This window comes from Venturia canescens, chromosome 2 (genome assembly GCF_019457755.1).
Source record: "Venturia canescens isolate UGA chromosome 2, ASM1945775v1, whole genome shotgun sequence".
Lineage (NCBI taxonomy): Eukaryota > Metazoa > Arthropoda > Insecta > Hymenoptera > Ichneumonidae > Venturia > Venturia canescens.
In genome coordinates, this window is record NC_057422.1 from 13,359,745 (window position 1) to 13,382,589 (window position 22,845).

The following is a 22,845-nucleotide window of genomic DNA, read 5'->3' on the forward strand; positions in this document are numbered from 1 at the left end:
AGCGGATTTGATCGACTCCCGCACACCACTGAGCGCGGAGCCTCCTCGCTCCCATCACACGAAAAGCGCCAGCAACGTAATTGTAATACAACCCTCCGCCATTCTTATCGCTCCTGCGCAATCTTCAATTTATATTCAAGAAGCGTTCCAAGGATTTCGAACAAGTCGTTTGATATATCCTCAAGCCGCTTCCGTTCGCCATGTCTCGCGGATGATATTAAGTGGCGGATCGAGCTTCAGCCAGCAGCTTTCGCTCTGTTTGGGGCGCCTCCACATAACAATAATGCCGCGCATGCTAACAACGTACACAAGTTTTCTTAGACGAAAAGTTAGTAGTTTGTTACAGAAACAGGAAGTTGAGGAAGATCCATCAAATTCCTCGTTACGATCTCATTGGGATTGGGAAAAAAAAAGAAAACAAACAAAAAGAGATGAAAACAAAATGAAACAAAACATCGGAAAATCATGCCCCCCGTGAAAAAATGTCTTCCCAGCCTCAAAGTTTCGACAAGTTTCTCTTTCCTTTTTTGGCCACTTTAATGACTAAGTTGAACAAATCACGAGCGGAAGTCGTCCTGTTCTCTCGAGTTTCTCATTCACTTTCGTATACGAGTGTGTTACAGAACTACTGAGCGAGGCGAAGGCCGGGGAGAAAGGTTGAGTGACTGACGGCCGGTAAGTTATATATTAGTGTAGAAGTAAAACTACCTCTCACCGGCTAAACTTACTTCCGGAAGTGAGACTTCCCGGAGCCTCTCTCGTTCTGTTAGAGCACGATGTACCACTTTAATGAAGTACCAACTCAGTTACAGTTATTATGGATACATCTACATGTGTCTGGCATGTAGGGAGCTTAGAAAAGTTTTTGTGTTTACGGGACGGGGGCGGACGTTCCAATTGCCGAAACTATCGGCAAGTTTTGGTCCGGTTAAATAATTGCTGGGCGGAGTACCCAAAAGTTGGAAATTTCTCGCTTCTTGCAATTCGATTTTATTCGAAATGTGTAAAAGTTTCATTGAATTTTCGAATTAAACGATTGTCGACGTTGCTACCTGCCGATTTGAACAATTTTTCAAAAAACTTTTTACCTCAGCGATTTCCCTGATAATGGAGAATCCAATTCGAAACAAGAGATACGCGTATGCGAAAGAATAATGCGAAAGTAATGCGTTTTAAAAAGAAGCCCCTTGGTATCGAGTGCTGAAGGAGACGAAATACTTTGGATGACGAGAAGAAACAACGACGATGCCTTCTTTTGGCTCGGTTGCCTCAGCAACAGCGAACCTTTACGTCTCGCTGGAGCGGACTTTCCGGCTGCTGCGAGCCCTTTTCTTACCTCCGTGACAACCGCCGCACGACCGTCGCGCGGATGGCACTACTGCAGATACTTTTCGACAGAAATGCCTCGGAGGCCAGAATGCTATGGAAGTTGGAAAACGACAGCAAAATTTGTAGTGCGATTTGACAAAATCTGTACACTGTTCGCTCTCGTTCGTAAATCTCATTATTTTTGATTCTAAAGTTTAGTGGGGAACAAGCTTCCACGCATTTTCGTACGTGATCACGTGGAAGTGTCTTCGGTAAGTCTTCGGAATCGAATCTTCGCGAAACTTCTATCTTGAGCTATTCGAAAACTTCGGAACGTTGAACAAGTCGATTCTGTGCTTAAAAAAACGCAGTCGTTGCCATTCGTCAATAATTTTCTCTCTGTATTAACGTCAATGCATAAATTATTCGACAGGTCTTTGAAAAACACGTTTTTTCTCGAATCGTGAATAAATTGCAGTCCTCAATGCTTGTCCTCGCTCGTGGTTATTGAGACAAGGGGGTATCTTACGTGCGACTACCTTTCAAATGGTTTGATGTAAATGGAAGGATAACAGAGAGAATCTCGCGCAAAACCACCGCGAAGAACGATGGATAAAGAAAGAATACTTGCCCTCGACTCTGTGTGACTCTGTGTGCAGTTTTTTAAGGGCGGAGACACGAAGAACGTGAAAATTCTCCTTAGTTGAGTCTTTTCTTGTCCAGAACGCTTTTTCACCATTCAACGTGGTACATGCATATAGAATTGGTGTGTACGAGTGTGCGTGCTGGAGTCACTCGAAATATTTTAAAACTCCAGCTCATTTGAATTGGAATATCTTTAGGTTGCGTTCGGCTCAACTTTTACTCCGAGAGTTTTATCCAGTCGAAAAAGTTCGATATACGTATATACGCGTATTGGCGAGAGGGCGAGAAAGAGAGAAAGAAAAAAAAGAATGGAGATGAAGAAAGATGGAAAGTGAGGGAAAAAGTCGAAGAGAGCAAAGTCGAGCTTGTCCTCACCTTCATCCCTTTTTCTCTTTCGCTAGTGTCCCGAAGTTTCACCACGTACTTATCGCCTCTTGCGAACCACCTTAAAGTACTGTATATATAGATACAAATATTGGAAGACCGCGCACGACCTATCGATTTGGATTCTCGAGAAACTTTTTGCGCCTCGCCCCCAGTGTGGGACGTGACCCAACCCTCTTTCGATAATGTTTATACGACAAATTTTCCGTTGATGCATCCCTTCATCAACGTTTTCTTTTTCCTGGAATCTCATTCAACCAATACAAACGCCGCGTATCGTCGTGATAATTTTGAATGAAATTTCGACTCGGACTCGAATTTTTCTCATTTCACATTTTCTCCGATTGCTTTTCGGTATAAACATTTTCGATAAGATCTCTGACCTGGACTGCCCTACATATCGATGAATCAGGAACGATGATTCTTGCTTCTTTGCGCCACCATTGTTTTGCTCTCTCATTCTCAATACGTGCTTGTTGCTACGTTTTCCTCATTTTTTCCATCTTCGAGTTCTCCTGTCTTTTTCTCACTGCGATGTTTTACCTACTCCCTGTTTTTCTACGTTTTGTTTTTTCCCCTCATGTTTTTCCCTTTTTTCGATACTCTGCCTCTTATTTTTTGCAACTTTTTGTGCCCACGCTCAAGAGAAGCTTTTCCATTACGGTGTATCGTTCCGCGTGTATTCCCGAACGTATACGCAAGGCCGGAGCACCAGAAGCGGAGAGCACTGGAGCCCGAGAACGATGAAAAGGGCAGTTCGAAATGGGACGAGGAATGGAGGTGATCCAAGACGCAATCTGTTCCCAAGTCGCCCGTCCACCGTGCAATCCAACGCGTGATGAGTTAACGGAACTGCGACGTGGTTCCTCCACACACACTGCGAGAGCCATGAACAACACTCCGTGACGTGAGTCTTACCGACCAAGTAGAAGAGGCAGCGAGTGGTCAGCCCCACGAGAGACTCCACGCTCTCCCTCGGTAAGCAACCGCCACCGGAAAAAACCCTCAATCGGCGTATCGAGTTGAGCAATAATGAAGATATCAAAAATTTGTTGCGAAAACTCCTCATAAAATTGGATATACTTTTGTCTTTATAACGGAGCGAATTGTAACCTTCATTTTTTCGTGGAACTAAAGTAAAATCAACGATCGTATTTTCCTTTGAAATTTCTCACTCAAACCACAGCGAGGATGGAATTGAGACGTCGCTTACCTAGTAACCGTCGGCGTCGATGCCACTCCGGGAGATCTGGCTAGATAATTTCGTGGGCTTCCAGACATCAAGTATTCTGAAATCAATGAATAATTCGGTTTCATTAACACGACATATTCAACATTACTGACGATAATGAGAGTTCTAACGTCGTTGGTATTTACGGCTCTCTGCACTTGACATTAACGCGTGTTTTCGTGATTATTTGACTTCGACCTTCTTCTCGTACGATTCGTATTAAAAAGACGTTATGGGGAAGAATCGATAAACTCGTAGACACCACACTGGTGCAAATTTGCACTTGGACTTTTCGAAACTTCTTATTTCATCGATGAATGTAAGGAATTAATCTCACATTGAGACTTCGTGGGGGCAACGCTTCCTTATTAATCGATTATAATCATTTGAAAAATTGAAAAATCAAGCTTTATTATAGAAAAATAGCCAAATTGAAGAAAGGAATTTTGACGTTCTAGACACTTGAGATTTTCATTTGTGCAAACATTGTTTGGTAAAACTTAAAAACGACAAAAATTATGTGACAGAATTTGATGAATTTCGACATCGACAAGGGCGGAACACTGATGGGGGCACATTGATGATGCTCGAAGCTCTAAATATTTGAAGTTTCACTTGAGAGGGTTAAATAACAAAGCCAAGTCTCCAAGGTCATTAGAAGTTTATGTTCAAAGCATGATGTTTTTCCATCAGTAAAATTGTTCCGACGAGACAAAAGAAAATGACGCGATTAAGTGAAAATGTTGGGCGGAGGATCTTAAACGAATTTAGAGGTAGAATATTGGATTGGCTCGTCACGTACATCGGGGCAAAAAGTGAGTGAAATTTCGAGGCTCGTGTGAAATAGTGTTTGGAATTAGGTCAGGTCAGACTCGATAACACGGCGTAAGTATATTTATAGCACGTAGCCTGCTATCAGTACGTAGCATCGAAATAAGTGCGTTTGCGGGGGTGTGAAGACCGATATTACGTTTTGCCATTGCTTTAGTATAGCACGTAGAAAAAGCGAGGGGAAAAAAAGTTCACTGAACTGATTTAAATGGAATTGAACAAGATAAATTAGGTATGCGATGGAAATTGGGCGAGCCCGGAGCGTTTCACGCTACAGCTTCAAAGAGTCACTTTACGCAGGAAATTGCAAATGTGTTCGAATTTTTTAAAAAGTTTGGTAGCGACGAGAGCCGTTCCCATTACTTCACAGCTTCACTTTTTCACCTCTCCATATACGTGTATTTTAAAGGAGGACCGTGTACGTGTGCGGGGATGGGTCGGTCTAGTCCGCGCACATTTTTCTCTCGCTTGCGATTCTACACGGTTTTTGGAGTAACTAGCTTTTCAGAGCTCTTTCTCTCTGTCTCTCCTCCATTTTTCACAGTCCCTATGCATATATGTATTGTTGTGCGCACGTGGGAAAACTTTGATGCACCCACGCGCACGCATACTTCGTCCACCCTTCGTCATTCCTCTTTTTTCTTCATCTTTTCTTCCGTTATTTTTTTCTGTGTGCCTTTTTCTTTTTCAGTCCGCCGTACGTCCGCGGGTTTCAATCATGAATAATGCATCGATAAAATTTGCTTGGCGTTTAACGCGCGCGGAGAACGATTTCAGCCAAATTGGTCCAGCAGGGGATGCTCACATTATATCTATGTGTGTACATTCGATACATCTATATGGATAAACACAGCCTCTCCTCCGACCGAAGCTGTGATTACTGGGGAATACATTGGTTCTCACTTCATTATATAACAGCGCCCCTTCCTGCTCCGAAATCGTCCCTGAAGCGTGAGCCTCGCTTCGTGTCTCGGGGCACTTTTTTTTCACTCGAAGAAGTTCGCAAGGAACGAGTTTTTTTGGGACTTTTGCTCGACTTGCTTTGACATGAGAAGTCTCGTGTATCGTTTTTTTTGCGCTTCCCATTCCTCTTCTCATTTTCCAGCTTGTTCTCACTCTCTTTTTTCTACGATTAACAATTCACTGGAAATTCCGTTCGCATTTATCTCCCGTTTATCGTCTTTCTTTTTCGCTTTATTTTTCTCTACTTCAAACACTTCTCGTCCGTTTTAATTCCACTTCTTGTTCCATTTTCTTTATAGAAAATGTTTGGTTTCTCATTCGTTCGTTCCTTTTTCTCTGCTTCCCGTTCATTTTCTATTCTTAAGTTTGCCCAACTAGAACGACGTCTCTGCGCGATGGCGAGCAGCCTCGTAACTACCGCCTAATTACCAGGACAGGTAACTGGATCCAGTGCCATGCAGAGGAAAGGAGTGCAGAGTGAAAGCGAAAGAGGAGAGAGAGGAAATGAACACAGGTGTTCTTCGAGCACGGCTCACAGTTCCGTCCGGAACCTGACCTACGTCGGATAACGAGGTAATTGAGTTTATTAAACGCGCTAGCTGCTAGGTGTCCGACTCTTCTTCCGTCTCGTTTATTCTCCTGCCTTCCCTCACGCTCTTTTTTCCTGAGCCCTCGACGTTTCGAAACGTATCTCGAATTACGGGTATGCAGGACTTGAAGCGATTACTCTTCGCTCTCACTTTTGCCCTTCGCTCTAAGGCTCCACTAAATTGTGAGGGATAAACCTTCTTGTCGGGCATAAAAAGCGCAGAGGCTTCCTCGTGTACGACGTACTATAATATGAATAAAATTAATGTGGAGAGCCCTGATTATACCTCGTGATAACAAGAAACGCCTCCGCGAATAATTGCGGAGAAATAATTCTTCGCGGGAATCTCGTGTCTTCTTTCGAGTTGATAATCCAAATAATTGGAGAGTCATGTCGAGTGTGTATTTGGAGCAATTAGAAGGAAAATTTTCGGAATGAAAAGTAGCTGCTGAAAGCTCGTGAAGAGCAAAAGACCGAACAGGAATTTGCTTTTTCGCAGGAGTCCGCAGCACAGTCGCAATCCTAATTGAACAAGTGCCATTTACGGTTAGTGCATGGCGTCCATCGTTCCGGGTGTTCTAAATTTTTACATGACAGTGAGCGTGCTTGAAAATTCTGAAGGACTGACGAGTCGATGATTAATGCGAAAGCATTAGATTCGATCAGTCGTGTCCATTAGGAAAGACTGAAGCTGCTGGACCCGCTCGCAATTCGGGAAACAGTGGCTGACGCTAGCGTTCGATTTATGCGTCAGGCAGAGGACCCGAGCTCAGCGTATCTCGAAAATCCCATTCATAATCTACTAGGCACTCTGTCCTTGTATATTTCTATCTGCACAGTCGCCTTCATCGAACGAGTCACGTGGCAATCGACTGTTTAATTGATGAGAACTTTTCTCATTGTTGTTGCCAGGGAATAATTACTATTCAGAATCATTTGAAAGTTGCACGAGGCCAGTTTCAGAGCCGCTCTCTTTCCATTTCGTTTCTAGAGTCGACCATTGATACAGAGAATTGATCTGAATAATAGATGAGTCAACTGCTGCTGCTGCGAATGGACGTCACTTGGTGCTTGCAGCAGTACTTTAATCTTCTTCCAAATATTGCAAGCTGAAAAGCATTATCATTACAAGAGGCAATGAAACGGACTGTGAAACGTCAGGAGCCAGCAGAAACCCGTAGGACAGAACGCACGTCAAAAGACTTTCAGCCCAGAGTGGACGTTGACCTGGATAATAAGTTTTCTATCTTCAGAACCAAAGTTGTTCTCAGAACAGCCTTAATAATTGAACGTATTAATGGCCAAGTCACTGCAGCTTGGAGCCTGGCTGATGAAAGGCCCGTTATTCTCTCCCCTTGGCATCCCTTTCCATGAACCTTCCTCGTTTTTGAAGGGATAGCGTGTTTCAAATTCTTTTGAGCATCAGCAACGCACCCGAAATAACAAAGGGGTGCATAATGTAGAAATCTTTGTTCCCCGAGTGATTTCCACGAGTCTAGAGCCAGGAAGGCTTAATTAATATTTGAGGCACGAAAAATTAGAAAGGCTTTCGTGGATATCTTGAAAAAATACGATTTGCTGTAGGGAACTGGTGAGAGTCTGTAGTACGATGAAAATTTAATAAGAATAATAACATCGATCATAATCATAATGATTAAAATTGTTTCTGCGTATCCCTCTCGACTGAGATTTTCTCGAGCATGATACGAAGCAATCGACTGTTCAATTCTTTATTCATCGCTCTCCCCTCCTGTTGTGAGCTCGATTTCAATGGGTTCAGTGAAAAAATCAGACTTCCCAAAGCCGTTGTCCTGCAACGTGGAACGCACAGAGTTCTTTCCTTGGTTACGAGAACTTCATAGAATGAGAACTTGTTTTGCTTCGTTGTCATGACAATGATCCCAGTACAATGTGCGCGTATGCGTGGGTAGCAACGATCATCCCGCGACTTGTTTCTCGATATTTTTTCTTGGCTTCGAGACTCAAAGGGAAGCCCTGCAAAAGGTGGAAGGCTCCAGAAAACTCGGAGAAAAATTTTTCTCTCACTGAAACCATCGCGTGAACAATTTTTCTTTTAGAAAATTCTTCTAGTTTTTACTTTCTCGAATTCTTCTTCATCGCCTCGTGCACGAAACGATTTTCTTGAGAAAGTCTCGAAATTTACACAGAGTTCAAATGCCTAGTCGACTGACACGCATGTCAAATTTTAAATGGAACAAAATCATATTATTGGTTATCGAGATAAACGTATTTAAATATGAAGAAAAATACACGCTTCTTACGAAGTTTATGAAAAAGTACACAATAAAGTAATAAACATATATTACGTTAAGGATCGAACGAAATTGGTAATGAGCACTCGTATAACCTCACATTTGCTTATTTCGGCATTTTGTTTCTTCTTGGCTTGGCCCATCGCTGTTACAGCCTTCTGTCTTTTTATTAATACTTTTTTCTTGATCCATTTCCTTTTGCAAAAACTGTAGTATTTTCGCCAGGGACGAATGAAATTTGGGGTTCAGTCAGTGATGGATCCCCGATTAATTAACGGCTTGTCATTTCATTTGCCAATAGATAAATTGAATAAATTTATTTACAATTTCAAATTGATGACTCTGACATTAATTAAAAATGATGATATCTTTAATTAGGAAGTAAAAATCGATCCAATTCAGACACCCATGAAATACGAGCCTTCGGGCATGATCAACCTTGATGCGATGTGATAATTGCTATCTCAGAAACCGGCGACAATGTTCGTTTACGCACAGGTTGAGGTTTCTGACAAAAGTTTCCGCAGTCTGATCGCGAATCGTAAGAACTATCGGCGTGTTTGCGATAGTCGGAGAAAGCAGGGAGTGTGTTCCGTTGCAGGATGGTAAACTCGACGGTGTTTAATGGCGTCTGTGCTGGTCTAGACTCGATGGCCACACTGTACCGAGAGCAGGAATATGGGAAAGGTCACTAGCCTGCTGCTCCCTCGTACACAAACACTATTAAGCGAGCGTCAGTAGGGTTGGACTTTCTATGTTTCTCTTTCCTCCTCTATTTCTTCCTCCCTCCCTCTCTCTCTTTCCCATTTTCTTTCTGTCCTTCTCTCCCAAGCACTCGCAGCACTCCTGCATGGTATGTTCCGAGAAGCCTTAAGAAACGAGTTCCATTCCCTGGCGCTCCGTACTCGTGGGGAGCCTCGCGCCCGTCCTCATCTCCATTGCTATACTCAAATCGTTCTATATATACGCCATGCATATAAACAAGTACAATGGAGAATTCGCCAAGTAGACCTGCAGCCAGTCTCATTATTTATGTAAACGCGATACCCGTAAATACCTGGTGACATATACGTGCACCGATGCATGCTTCCTTTCATGCGGACTCGAGGAAACGAGGAAATCAAACAAATTCGATATCTTCAGGGGCAAATCCTTCCAAGAATATCGTTTTTTCTCAATTTTTCAGACATTTTTCCTAGTGGAGCGATCTTCCCAGATTCTTTGCAATAACATTTTTTTTTCGTATTCGCTAATCGGATGAGGGAACATTAAAATTGATGCACGATAAAAATGAATAACGAAGCTCGTCGCGCGCAGAATCGATTTCAACGAACGCGAAAGACGAAAATTTTCATCACAAACAGATCAAAAGTCGCTGGGATCAGATTTCGTCTCGTTTTCACATGGAATTCTTCGTAGATATTGTGCACTACACATAAACTACTTGGATCTGCGTGCACCTTCGTATACGTAGATGTAAATAGGCGGCTATAGCATTTATACTTGCCGGAGACACGAGACAAGTAATTTATTGTTTCTCTATGCTCATATATAGTTTCTTCAAGTTGGCCGGTGCAATTTACTCGTCGATATGATAGAATAAATAATGCCACGGTGCCGCAAACAGAAGTAAACGAAGATAGAAAAAAGTACGGTCGTCTACAACTGCGACTGTGTGTACGCGAGGAGGGTGAAAAAGAAACACGAGCAGGCTCGGAATAGAGCTTTTGTACGTAAACTCCAACTCTCCCAGAGGCCGTTGATTTTTGAAAGTCTGCTGCTTGGGATAAATGAGCGAACGCAATGGAGATCGCCAAAGGCTTTGTTATTCCTCGAACTTTATTAGACGAAAAATAAATACGGTCTCCTCGTGCAAATAAACGCTCAGACTCCTGGATTAATTACACGCGATAGAGAGCTTCAGCTTTCGTGGGAACAAGTCACGTTTGGCTATGTATTAACACAAGACCACTCATGGAAAAGTAGTCTCCCCGTCTGCCCCGTATCTCTCTTCCTCTTTCTCTCTTAATCTTCTCGTCTGCATCTCGATCCTTACGAGTTCTTTGAAATGCTGAGGGCGCGAATCAACCCCTCAGGGCTTATTCGGTCGCTCGGCTGTAAACCTTGACAAAATCGCTTCTCACTTTGATACTTTTGGTGAACAGTGGAGAATTTCGTTACGATCATTTCACCAAAGATGTTACAATGAATTTGAGAATCGTCAATAAGGCACGAGGCGAGGGTGAAAGATTAAGGGATTCTTGTTGAACTCCATTCTCAAACTTATCATAATTCAGAGCCTCGTGAAAGTATATTTTGAGTGGTAGGAAAAAAATGAGGCAAATAAGTATCGTCGAAAATGACTCGGAAATCGTTTTGACAAGTTATAGAAAATTTCTCGAGGCGAGTTTTCGTTCTTCTACTCCAAGAATTCCACTTTCTTCGTCTCTCGGTTCTCTAGAGATTCAAAAGCAAAGTCTCGAGACTGTCAAAGTTGTATTACGGAGCTTTGAGCTGCGCGGGGGATCGAGGGAGGAAGTTGACTGCTCACCTCTCTTCATCTTCGGGACAAGAAGGTGTGACGCAAATGAGCGAGGGTCTGGGCGAGCTACCGGAAGAGCTGGGAGCGTCGAGACGCGACGAGCCAGAAACTCGCAAAGGATGGAACAGAGAATGTTAACTAATAGCTCACAAACAAACGGACAATTTGGTGAGTAGATTAGTCCCTCGGAGCAAGGTACGCGCGACTTACTTTTACAGTCTTTCCTCTCGCACTGGCCGGCAATCGCGTTGTATGTTAGGCAATTACAACTCGCGTACAAACCCCGACTTGATTTTTGTTTTATCAGAAAATTTTTATTCATCCGTTCCTGACGTTTTTCCTGGTCAGACAAGGTTCTACGCAAGCAAAAACAAAGCAAAGAAATTCCCGATGACGAGGAATTCTGAATGAAATAAAAGCCTCGTTGATCTGTGCGGAAGACACAAACGAGAAGAAAATGGCTGCTTGGCAAAATGAGACTGGTGCGGATTGCGTGCAGAGAGAAAAAAAAGCAGGTGGAAACGAGAATGAAGAGGCTCTGCAGAACCGACGAAATTGAGCAAAACAGTGGATGAGAATCGAGTTCTCTCTTGGTGTATAAGCCAGAGAAGCCGGTATACAGAGACGGTGAGTCCGAAGATCTGGAGCTCAGGTGAAACAGAAGAAATGGTAAGACGAGCTGGTGGTGGATAAATGCGGAGGTCGGAATGGGAAGGTCGGATAGGTGAAAGAAAATTTCTTGGCAAAGCGAGAAATGGTACGAAACAGAAAGAAAGAAAAGTAACGAAAGGCGAAGAGAGAGAGAGAGAGCGAGGGAGAAATATCCACGTGTTAAAAGTGGGTACAGGCGAGTCAAGGGTTCCTTCGTTGTTGGGTGTTTGGCCAACAGCCAAGGCGAATCTCTGGAGCGGAGGTAATGGTTACGTTTTTTCTGTGCCCCGAGTCCCCGAGGAGAAAAGAATAAAAAATCTCACTATTACTGGAACTCTCGTCCGCGTCTTCCTTTCGTGTCTACCCAGTTCTCAATTCGCGTCGATATATCCCGTGATCAGCAGAATTTTCTCATTGTATCCAGGCTCCAAGAAGAGTCGAATGAAAAATAAATTCGTCCTATGTCTGGGTGCGTAAATGAAAAAATATTTTTACAATCGGAAGGTTCATTCGATAAAGAAACTTCTCCGTTGACCAGCAAAATTTCGATCATTTTCGAGAGTTATTCCACCGTTCACTCATCGACTTTCTCCCTAAAATTTAATCCAGGAACATCTTCAAATAAATTTTGATATAATCTCAGTCGGATGTTAATGGGAAAACTTGCTTATCGCGTTGAAAGCGTCGATGAAACAGACCAGCATATTGAGTGTGAGCGTGATGCGTGAAGTCGAGAATGGACAGTGTCCATATGTGGCCGCTTCAGGATAACAGTTTCATTAAGGGGGCTGCTCGCACGTGTAAGATTGATTAATGATTCGGTGAGGGAGACAGAGAGAAAGAGGGGCGACAGGAACCCGTTGATTCGGTGTCTGTGTGAGGCTTGATTTCCAATAGATCGACTCTTCTTCAATGGAGGGTTCGCTCCCACTGAGGGACACAAGAAGAAGAGGCGTATTCTAATAGCAGACACCCTTCATACCCAACGAGCAGTCACTCAAAGAGTTATCGGGGATTATACGAGCCCTCGAAGCAACTAACGCGTTCAACGTTGCATCGATGAACTATTACGTTTCCGATACATGTCCACTGTCAGGCTAACCGACCAGTTGCATTGTCTTTATGGCAGCCGCTGCATCAGCAGCCTACGATCGTACGTATGTCGAAGCATCATGGGTCGGATCATGGATGTGCGGATGTACTCTCCGGCATCGCGATTCGATTGTCGTAAACGGTGTGGGAGGTAGAGCGATTCGGGAAACTCGTTTCGATATTCAACAATCGGCGGTTATCGGACACCACAAACTGACAGTTACGATAGCATTGATGTATGAATCATCATCTTCGTAACAAATCCACGTGAAATTCTATGCGATTGTATAACACGAGAAGATTCTTCATTTTTGAAATAAAGGGAGCTCGAGCTGTTTGACAAGTTTAACGCTACCTTAATACGACTATTTTATCTACTAACATGCACTCGACGCTCTTGGCTGGATGTCAAAATTGGATCTCCGGATTGGCGAAAAAGTCTTAAAAGTAAAACCGGACGTGGCAACCTCTCCATGCACAATAAAAGAAGCAAACGCTCCTGCTGGACTCCTACTTTTATCTCCCATTCTGAGGACAGTGAAGTGGTAGTTACGGATTTACGGAGGAGGCAAATGGAAGTTTGTGGAACACTGAGAAAGTGAGATCGTCACTTTTAATAAGAGGCGAGTGCGGAACGAACAAAAATCTGAGAGCGACGTAAATCGAGAATGGCAAGGTGTACCTCGTCTTTTTAAATTTTAAGGACGTCATCCTTTTTCTTCATTTCCTTTTTTTCCACTCCCATTCCGTTCTTTCATTACGCCTCTTCCATCTTGGCCCTCGTCCTTTTTCCCCATTTTCCACTTGCTATTTTTCCCCATCTCTTTCCCTCTTTCTCCAATTAAATTCATTCTATATCTCACATTATTCCCGTTAAATAATGGACACCTAGAATACTACAGTGCAGAAGGTTGAGAGAAGATTCGTGTTCCTATCCCACTAGCGGCTATTAGAAACAAACGGGAAATAGAAGTGGCTGAAGTTTAACTAGCTCCGCAGCCACTGCCACCACCGAAAATACCGTTCTATTGCAATGGCTCTCGTTCTTGCTCTCTCCCACTCTCGCGCTCTCTTCGTCAACTGAAACTGCGGGGAATTAGCTGCTGGCCGTCGTCCAGATTACTTCTGTAGTCCCTCGATCTCGTGGTCTACCTTTGCACATCCGCATCTGTCTCTCTTGAACTTCTGCTGCGTAAATTCGTCGAGCGATCGTTGAAAGTACACGCGAAAATCCTCGTGCATGCAGGGATGTTGATCCCGATAAAAAAGGTCATTAAAATTCTAAAATTCTTGAATTACCAGTCGGAATGTTGAATCCTCCATGAGCCTGTGAAATTGCAGAAATAAAATGTTTCACTTTGAAAAACATTTGAGCCTCCTGTTTCGTTTAAAGTTAACGTTAAAATGGGAAAAGCCTCAGCGAAAAGTGTCGCGCGGGTGCGCCTCTACAACGAATTGAAGCAGAATAACACATATACTGAAAATCACCCCTCGTTTCTGCACCTGCAACGACAGAGAGAGAGAGAGAGAGAGAGTAACGAATTGTGCATTTGTGTCACGTAACCTGTTTTACGTAGCACCACGAGCCTTTTGTTCGCCTCGCGAATCTTATTAGTGCGAACCATTTTATATTAAATCGAGTTAAACGCAGTTCACCAACGGCCTTTAAATTCTTCTCATTGTTCCATCCCGGTAGTGGCATATAACTAGGAATCGTTACATCCAGTGGAAGCAGGAAGGGATGTATGATGGAGTTTTTTAATTATCGAATCGTTTTTACATTTTCAAAGAGCTCGCAGTCATTGAAATAATAGGGGATTACCAAACCGCTTTTTTTGTCGAAAAAGAAGCGAGGGCTTTCATCACATTTGAAAACGCAAAGAAAAATTGAAACTGCTCCATTGATTTCTGCAGTCGAGTCGATTCTGCAGAGGAGAAAAATTGTTTAACGCTTTCGACTCTTTTACCGGTGTAAAATTCGACGACTCGCTGCGAGCTAAATCCGCTTTGCCGATCTTTGACTACGCTTCATAAAAACCGTCGTTCTCCATCCACCAGGGATGAGGTGTAACCGTACGGCATTTTCTATCTCGTGTTCTTCCCTCATCTCTCCGGGAGTCGTGAACGATTAACAGGAGCGTATAAGATAAGCCTTAAGAGTAGGGTGGAGGGGGTGGGGAGGAAAAGAGTTCGTATATACGAGAGGAAAATAAAATGAAGCTCTCACACGAATGTATCCAGTTGAGAGAGTGTGAAAGCGATTCCCAGCGTATTTCCTGGGTTATGGGAAGCCCTTCGAACCTTCGTAGCGTTCGTGCTTTCCTGGGCGAGCACACACCGCTGTTATCTCGTGAAAAGCGTTTACTGCACACGTCACATACACGTATATGCTTCCATAGACCTACAGAGGACTCCAAAATCCGCTGGTGTGGCTCTCGGAGTGTGGAAACTGCGAGACCCTCAGAAAAAAAGGACTTGCAAGATTTTTTATCCGAGGAATCATACACCAGCAATATTTGCTGAGTCGAGGAATCGCGATCCACTTTGGGATGACGTTAAAAGAGCAGCCAAATAGGCCTGAGCACCGGATCCACTCGTCACTCCCAATTCCCAGCCCCGAAATCTCTCGAAACGGTTTATTCGACGGAACAGCGTCTCAGAAATCTTTGCAGGATTCCGAAATTTCCTCCCCCCTCTAAGGCTCGTGCGTCTATTTTGAGGCAGTCTGTACTCACGTAAACATACGTATTTATATGTACACATCGCCTCGTGATTTGCCTCTACCCAGTGTTTTGAACGCCACCTCGTAAACCCTTCACCCCTATATGCTCAGGGGTGGAAATGGGGAGAGACTTGTGACTGTATACATACACGAGCGAGATAGTTAACCCTACCGCAGCAGTGAACGAGCTACAAGGGCTGTTTTCATATCGCCACCAGTACCGGCTGACACCGGATACCAACATATGCATCCTTCGTACACACTCCAAAACTGCCCCTCCGTACGCTCGAATCTCGACGGGACGTTTCCGTAACTCTGGCACCGAACTTTGCAGAATCAGTGCCATTTTCTCGGGCACTCTGACTCTGTAGGAGCTTATCAGTTGGACCTGACCGGACCGCCATTAACTTCCTGGCGATTTTTGTTTGCTCGTTCTCTTGAGGAATCTCTTTAAAGTGGATTTTTCGACGGGGATCGATTGTTCGGCAGAAGAGATTACAAGGATGAAGAATCTTGTCAAAATCGTGGATGGCGACACATGCAAATTGCCCTGTGGCTGGGAAAAACGTTATTTTTCTACTGGCTCCATCGAGGACTCCATACCAGCAGACTCTCTTATTCGCTAACTTTACTTTCACCAGGGGATTAGCTATTGCGGAACGTGAGAACGTGTCACGTGCTCGAAACAGGTTCTAATCAGCCCATTAGAACGATTCCCTTGTCATTTCGAATAAACGGTATGAAAGAGGGTTGTGGGTCTTTAGTGGGGAGTTATAGAATCACTACAGCATGTAGTTCTGGATATGGAATCGTTGATCTACGCCTTCGAGGAGTTCAAACTTGAGAAGCACGATAGCAGCGGGGAAATAATTAGCTTACAAATATTTTTGGACGAAAAATGTAAATTTACGTGTTGGAAAAAATCTTGAATTTTTTTCCGACCAGCAGCATCAATCTTTGTATGGATGAAAGAGTGTCGTAATTCATACTTTGTCGGGTGAGTTGAAATGAATTCTTTTTATGATTATCATTAGGAGGATCGTTATCATTATTAACAGGACACACGGGGAGAGAAAAAAAATGACGAGTTGGCGGATTCGGAGCTGTGCCAGCTAAGACGATTCTTTGGATCGTCAACTGATATGTGGCTGGATAGCTAAAGCTTTTTTGCCTCAACGCGACAGTCGCTTCCATCCCCAAACGACGATTCTCTCGCGCACACACACTGACGCACGTGGGTAAGTGTGTGTATAAAAAAAATAATGGCGGGAGAGGGAGAGAGCGAAAGAAAATGAACGTTAAGCGTCGAGTCTCCGGCACGTTCGCGCGGGAAGGTCGGCCAGAAAAGCGGGAGATAATAAAAACGATAATTGCCACCCCGTTAACAAAGAAACTCTGAGAGCCAACGACGCTTATATTCCAGCTTCATCCCCAGCATTTTAGTCCCGTTTCTCTGGACCTTTATCTCTTGCACTTGGCCCAGACTTTACTCTCTTTTCCTCGTTCTATGTGATGCTTTTACCATAAGAGAAACGGAACGAGAGAAACAGAGATGGAAAAAAGCACGGGGGGGAGAGAGAGAGAGATGGAAAAGACTGGCTGTACAGCTGTGGTGTATAATCAGATACACCAAAAGCCAACCAGAAGATGGGACGCTACCATTAATGCTGGCAAAGCTCTCTTCTCTCTACACTTATCCCTTTACTTTCAGAGATACCTTAAACACTGTATAAGCACACTGAAAAACACTCCTTCCCTTCGACCCTTACTTCTACACCCCTTTGTTAAAACAAACGATGTTCCAAGCAGTGAAATTGGGAGGAAAAAACACCAGAAAACGTGATCAATCTTTGGACGAGCGATTTACTTTTATTTTCTCTTCAAGTAGATTGATTACTTTCAAAATATTCGTCATTGACAACATTTTACGTTGATTTTGATCCGATTTATCAAAAGAATGTTCAAACTGGATGTGGTTCGAAACACAAATTCGTTAGCCAATTGATTTTTCCAAATATTCCAATGACCATTGACGAAGAAGTCAAGCGAAAAAGCTACCAATAAAAAGAGTCACGGTTTCGGGTGTGATTACTCTAATGAAAATGCGGAAATATGATTTTTATTTTCAAAGGATTCCGTGATGATTATGCACGTAAATATATTATAATTTATTTATGTACGTCCCGTAGAGACAACGAGGGAGATTAGAATAATTTTGGAATTTATAGGGCAGAGTTGTGAAGAGGATCGTTAGCAGGGGGAGCCACATTCGCCGGGAGATCCTTCAATCCCCTCAGTTTCCTCGAGCCCCGCGCGTCCAACCCTCGAGGTTTGCGTGCTCACGCCGCTAATGAGCACGATAGAGCACGAATGACGAAGCCCCGCGACAATGCCTGGCCAAGCAGGACCAACTTATCCCCTCGAGAGGATAAATAAGGCAGCCGAGTAGTTATAACGACGGGGGGTGTCTCTTCATGACGATGAAAACAGCCAGCACGATGCAACGCAACCGCATCTGCCACGTGTTTACGCAGTCGTTTTGCCTCTGGCGTTATTTTATTCGAGAAACCGAGAGCCCTTGACCCCCTTGACGAAATCTCCGAGCAAATTTTTCACATTATCGAAAGCGGCCTTAACCCTTTCCCGTCCCTTAGTCCCTCTCACTTTTCTCGCATGTATATTTCAGACGGAAGGGGCTTGTTACGAGCGAAAATCGAATGACATTCGTTAACGTTGCCGCTTCTCATTTCAGACCTTCGTAAACCTCATATTAGAACGAAAATATCGTTGCACGTGTAATTGGAAGTCGAGTACACATTCTAAATGTGAAAAAACTGGGTCGATTCGATAGCGTAGTACAGCCAAACGGATTCGACTCGGGCGACGAGATCAGATACCTTAAAGAGTACTCGAACATTTTTGTCTCTGATTCTATTCCAAACGCGATTTATTCGATTTTTTATATTTTTCATTTTTGTGAAAATCGTACTTAACGAATACTTTCAATGCTTCGTTGAAAATTTTCGCAGAAATCGTCTTAAGGCCTGAGACCGAGCCTGAGACATTCCGTTTCGTTCTATATCGAATCATGGACCCCCGGAAAGGCGTTCATCAAAAGTCAAGACCTGTCAAAACCACAGTACTGCATGATGACGAATTAAAAAGCCACATAAAAAGTAGAAAAAAAATAGAAAGTAGTTAAAAAAAGGGTTAATCCGCGGTTGATCTTCCAGACCGCAGTTTCCAGATAAGAATAGAGTGAGGTAAATCAAGATTATAATCTCTGGGCGGTGAAAAAAAGTGTGTATAGAAGTTCCTCGAGTTTCCTGCTCGCTGCTGTCAGCCTCCGTTCTTCAATAGCTTTGTGCCTCGACAGACGCGCCTATTTATATTGACGCACACACCCAAATAAATTCAAATACACTCATATACGATGGATGTACGTATATGTCTCTGGGCAGGAGGGCTTCTCTCGCTTGCGAATTGCATTAATTCCACGCGCGCGACACACGCAACCCTACCCAATAAAGCGTCGTAATTGCCGATGGGTCTCCGCCTCGAGCCAAACACACAGAGGCTGATAAAGAGAGGAAGAGAGAGGAAATGAGAGAGCGACGGAGAGACGGACAGAGAGAGAGAGAGAGAGCCCGGATGAGATGCTGCGAGTAGAAGAGCCCTGCTGTGAGGCTTTATATAGTCGCATATATACATTTATACGTATAGGAAACGAAGGGCTTACAAATCCCACCCCCGCAATATCCAGTTCGGACAGACATTGTGGGATGCACGGCCTCTTCTTCCCAGCGTATATCCACCTACATAGAGATATGTATTATACTCTCAACACCCATATATATGTATATACATGCACACACGTGTGCCTATATGTACATACGAAACTATAGGACGCGAGAGCCGGCCACGTGCACCATTCTAATTTGCTTACGCGCTGCCGCCGAAACAGGCTCAAACCTTACGTATGTACAGAGCAATATGTGTACATAGAACACGATGTTCTCTCGGTCGAAAGCTCGAAACGGACGTATTGGTTGTTCTCGCAAACCAACAATGCCCTCGAACGTCTCTATACTTTTGTTCATTCTCCCGCACGATATCTCAATACATAATACGATGTTGGTGAAACATATATATGAGAGCATGAACGATAATTGAAGTCAATTATTTGCTTGACGTTTACAATAAAGAGAAAATAATTGGTCTTGAATTGGGGATTCGGGTGAGTTTATATGAAAGCTCGCACACACAATATTCACACGAGCAGGATTATTCGGGACGAAGATGTTTTTTCTCAGGAATTAAAGTTTCTAGAATTTAACGATTTTTTAAAATTTATTATTAGAGGATTGAGAATAAGTTTTGAGCTGAGGCCATGTTTTATATCCGCGTATTATGTACACAGCGACGATGTTTATCGAATTTTCAAAGGAGAAATAGAAGAGGGTAAACTCGCTGAGAAACGTCCTACCAGCATGGAGCTCACGCATTCCCCCGTCGTTTTATTTCGCTCCTTCATTTCTCTCCTAATGTATTTGGTCCAATTTAAATTCCAAGTGAGAGTTGGGACGAGGCGTCACACACAAGGGTACAAATATACACTCGTACCTATATCCACGCTGTTATCTATATTTATGTAGTCAAGAGAGAAAGAGAGAGAAAGAACCCCCATAGGACTTGATATAATTCTGAGAGTACAAGGGTTGAACGAGCGAGATGGCTCGGATCTAACGAATACTCTCCCGCCATTCTCGAGAAGGAGAGAGATGAAAATATATTTTCGAAATAAGCACGTCCGCGGGAAGGAATAACGCGCCTCCGTAGCCCTTTTATACGCGGGAAACAGACGCATGGAGACGTCGGGAACGAGCCGAAACAGCGAGAAAACTGAGTCGTTTCATTTTCTTATAAACACAAATCCCACTTAAAAATTTCGGTAATCGTGCAGTTTCGTTACTTTTTCGAAAGCCGTTAATGAAATTTCGTCGGGGGAGACTAACATTTTCCATGAAAATCATAAATTATCGGGTTTTGAAGTTGATGAAAAAATGTGATGAAATTTTTTGAATATTTTGGAGTTCAAATCAGGCCAGGTGGACACACACACGAAAGTACCAAAATTTCTTTTCCAAAATTCACGAAGCTAAAAATGTTGGTACCATTTTGTTTCACTTTAATTCTAAAGCAGTTCTGTGTTAATAGGAAATTTCAACCTCGAAACAACATCGTCTTTTACCTTCATTTATCCACTTTCATGTCGCACAACCATTGATCAGTGAAATTTTCTCGGAAATCCAACATTTTGAGTGCGGAGTGAACTCTGCGTAACGAATTCATAAAATATCCTTGCGAGAGGTTTTACCAGCATTGTTTGTTCCCTTGGCTCGGGCGTACCGTACCTTACACCACTGGAATAAGACTCGACTCGAAACTGTGTTTTTACGATGTTTACTGAAACAGTTCTTCGGACCTTCGAATTATGCCGTCGAAAAAGCGCATTATTTTGAGCAATCTATGACCGAATTCCTGACTCATTAATCTGGAATTTTCAGTCTAGTTTTCTTACTACAGCAAAGGCAGCCCTTTTCCTCTCACGTTTCTCGGTAATCTTTGAGTAAAAATGTTACTTTCTTCCCGAGCATTTGTCGTTATATAACGAGTGAATAAGCGTCTAATTATCTAAAATCCGAGCATATTTTTCGCTCGACATTACTCACCGACTCGGTCTATGTCCTCTTGTGTATAATACTGATGCAACATCGCTGCGTCAACCCTCACCGGGAAACCGTTTTGAGCTTCCGATCGTGGCGAGTCAAGAAAAAAATGATCAAGTCATTTCACCGGAAGCGAACATTTCCGAAGTTCCACAATAAACGATCACTGTTCCTGAAAGTTCTTGATGATTTGTCAAGCTACTGAGTCGTCCAGTTGTTGTCCAGCGAGTGGACTCAGAGTCAAATTGTCTTTAGAGGAGAGAATTTTCGTGAGGAAACAGCCAAGGAATCGGTATCGAAGGCTGGCTCATTATTTCCATAACAAGCAACGTCATCGAGTGGCCAGTGTCATGAAAAAACGTCTCGAAGCCTGAGGAAGCCCGTCGAAATGTCGCGAACCCTGGGAGGCTAATTTGTCGCGAGCTACGAAAGGGTAGAACACTCAAGCAGCAGAGGAGCACGATGCACGATGGAGAGCGCGTGACGTACGAGCTGATGAAACGTTTCGAGAATAGTTTAGTGTATTCGTGGATAGTTCAAGAGGAAGAGGGAGGCAGGAAGCACACGCGAGCGTCCAAAGACAGGTTTAAGCGGTTACACCGAGCTTCCGTGGCCCTGGGGGTGTGATAAACATGAATTTTAAAGACGATCGCTTTGTTTACCGGTGTGGGAAGGTGTCACGAGAGTCGGAGTCGAGATTGGCTGGGGGAGGGTCGGGGGCTGATAAACGCAATCGATTAAACAACTCCAAGGATACATGTGTAGGCGTTGAGCGACAGGAGCGACGGAGGCATTGACCCTTTCTCGAGATGTTTCACTAGGACTTCCGTGGTACCGGAACCTCCGGGGTTGGGGGAACGGGAAAGGGGGGAGGGAGGGAGGGAGGGATGGAAACGAAGGGCTTTTGACAAGCACCGACACTGAGATTCTCTCCGTGAAAGCTTCGAACCCAAAAATATCGTGAGATCTTTGTTTATCCGTGATGGGGCCAGCTTTAAGGTTAATGGGCTAAAAGTTCGTTGGCTTCGCGAGATACAAGAATAAAGTTGCGTCGGCCCTGCGAATGCGCGCGCGCGTGCGCGCGTCTACCAGCGGCTTGAGTCGGTGTCGTGTGCGGCCTGCGCACAGAGCAACCCTGTTTTCTCACGTTTCACGCACACTATAGCTCTCTCTCACTCGGTCGCGAGAGCGTGGCACAGGTACACAAACAAACGGTCTAACCTTCAGAGCGGCGCTCGACAGCTTCACTATTTTCTGTCACTTTAACAGTTCCGTTCTACAGCAATGATGCTGCTTTCGAGAGCCGAACTCCGGAAGATTCCATCGAAAGGGTTCCCCTGGCTCCAAGGACGAGAAGCGTCAACGAGCCTTTTAAATAACCCGAGCGATCAGAGATCGTTGGAAATATGCTGGTCCTCGTTGTACCTCGCGATAAACTGGCGAACGCAAGGGTGGAGAGGGTCATGCGCATGTCTGGAATTCTGCTAGTTCCACCATCGCTTTGCGAGCGGTGTGTGTACGTGGAAACGCATCGCGCAATGTATGTTCGTCAAGATGAAAATGTGGAAACTGCTGGTACACAAATGCTTGACTTCCTTTCAAGTTTTAGCGTGTGTGCGCGCGCTTACGGACGCAAATCTTCAGGAGGAAAGATGGCAGAGATAAGACGAGAGAAAGCTGCGGAAAAAAGGGAAAAATTGACGATTGTGGCGCCACGCTGCGGACTGCTTTTGCAAGGAGCGGCTTCTCGTCGCCCTCCACGCTCCACGCTGCTCTCACATGCCCGTTGGTGGAGCTAGCTTCCCAAGCACCCCCGCAACCATCCGTCCAAACCGCCCTTACCGTCCGCCAATTTTGTACTCCAAACTCCAATGCTGCTGGTTCG

At 44.0% G+C, this 22,845-nt stretch overlaps 1 protein-coding gene across 7 annotated transcripts in view; it reads right to left on the reverse strand.

Annotated features, from left to right (window-relative positions):
• Ten-a (tenascin accessory) overlaps positions 1 to 22,845 on the reverse strand; it is a 468,764-nt gene that overhangs the window by 151,748 nt on the left and 294,171 nt on the right. For 6 of the 7 annotated variants that reach the window (XM_043413134.1, XM_043413136.1, XM_043413137.1 and 3 more), the window contains one exon: positions 3,551 to 3,626. In XM_043413134.1, the coding sequence (XP_043269069.1) occupies positions 3,551 to 3,626 (76 nt within the window). Of the gene's footprint in view, positions 1 to 3,550; positions 3,627 to 20,963; positions 21,382 to 22,845 lie in introns of those variants that run through there. The other variant, XM_043413140.1, reaches the window with a different exon arrangement.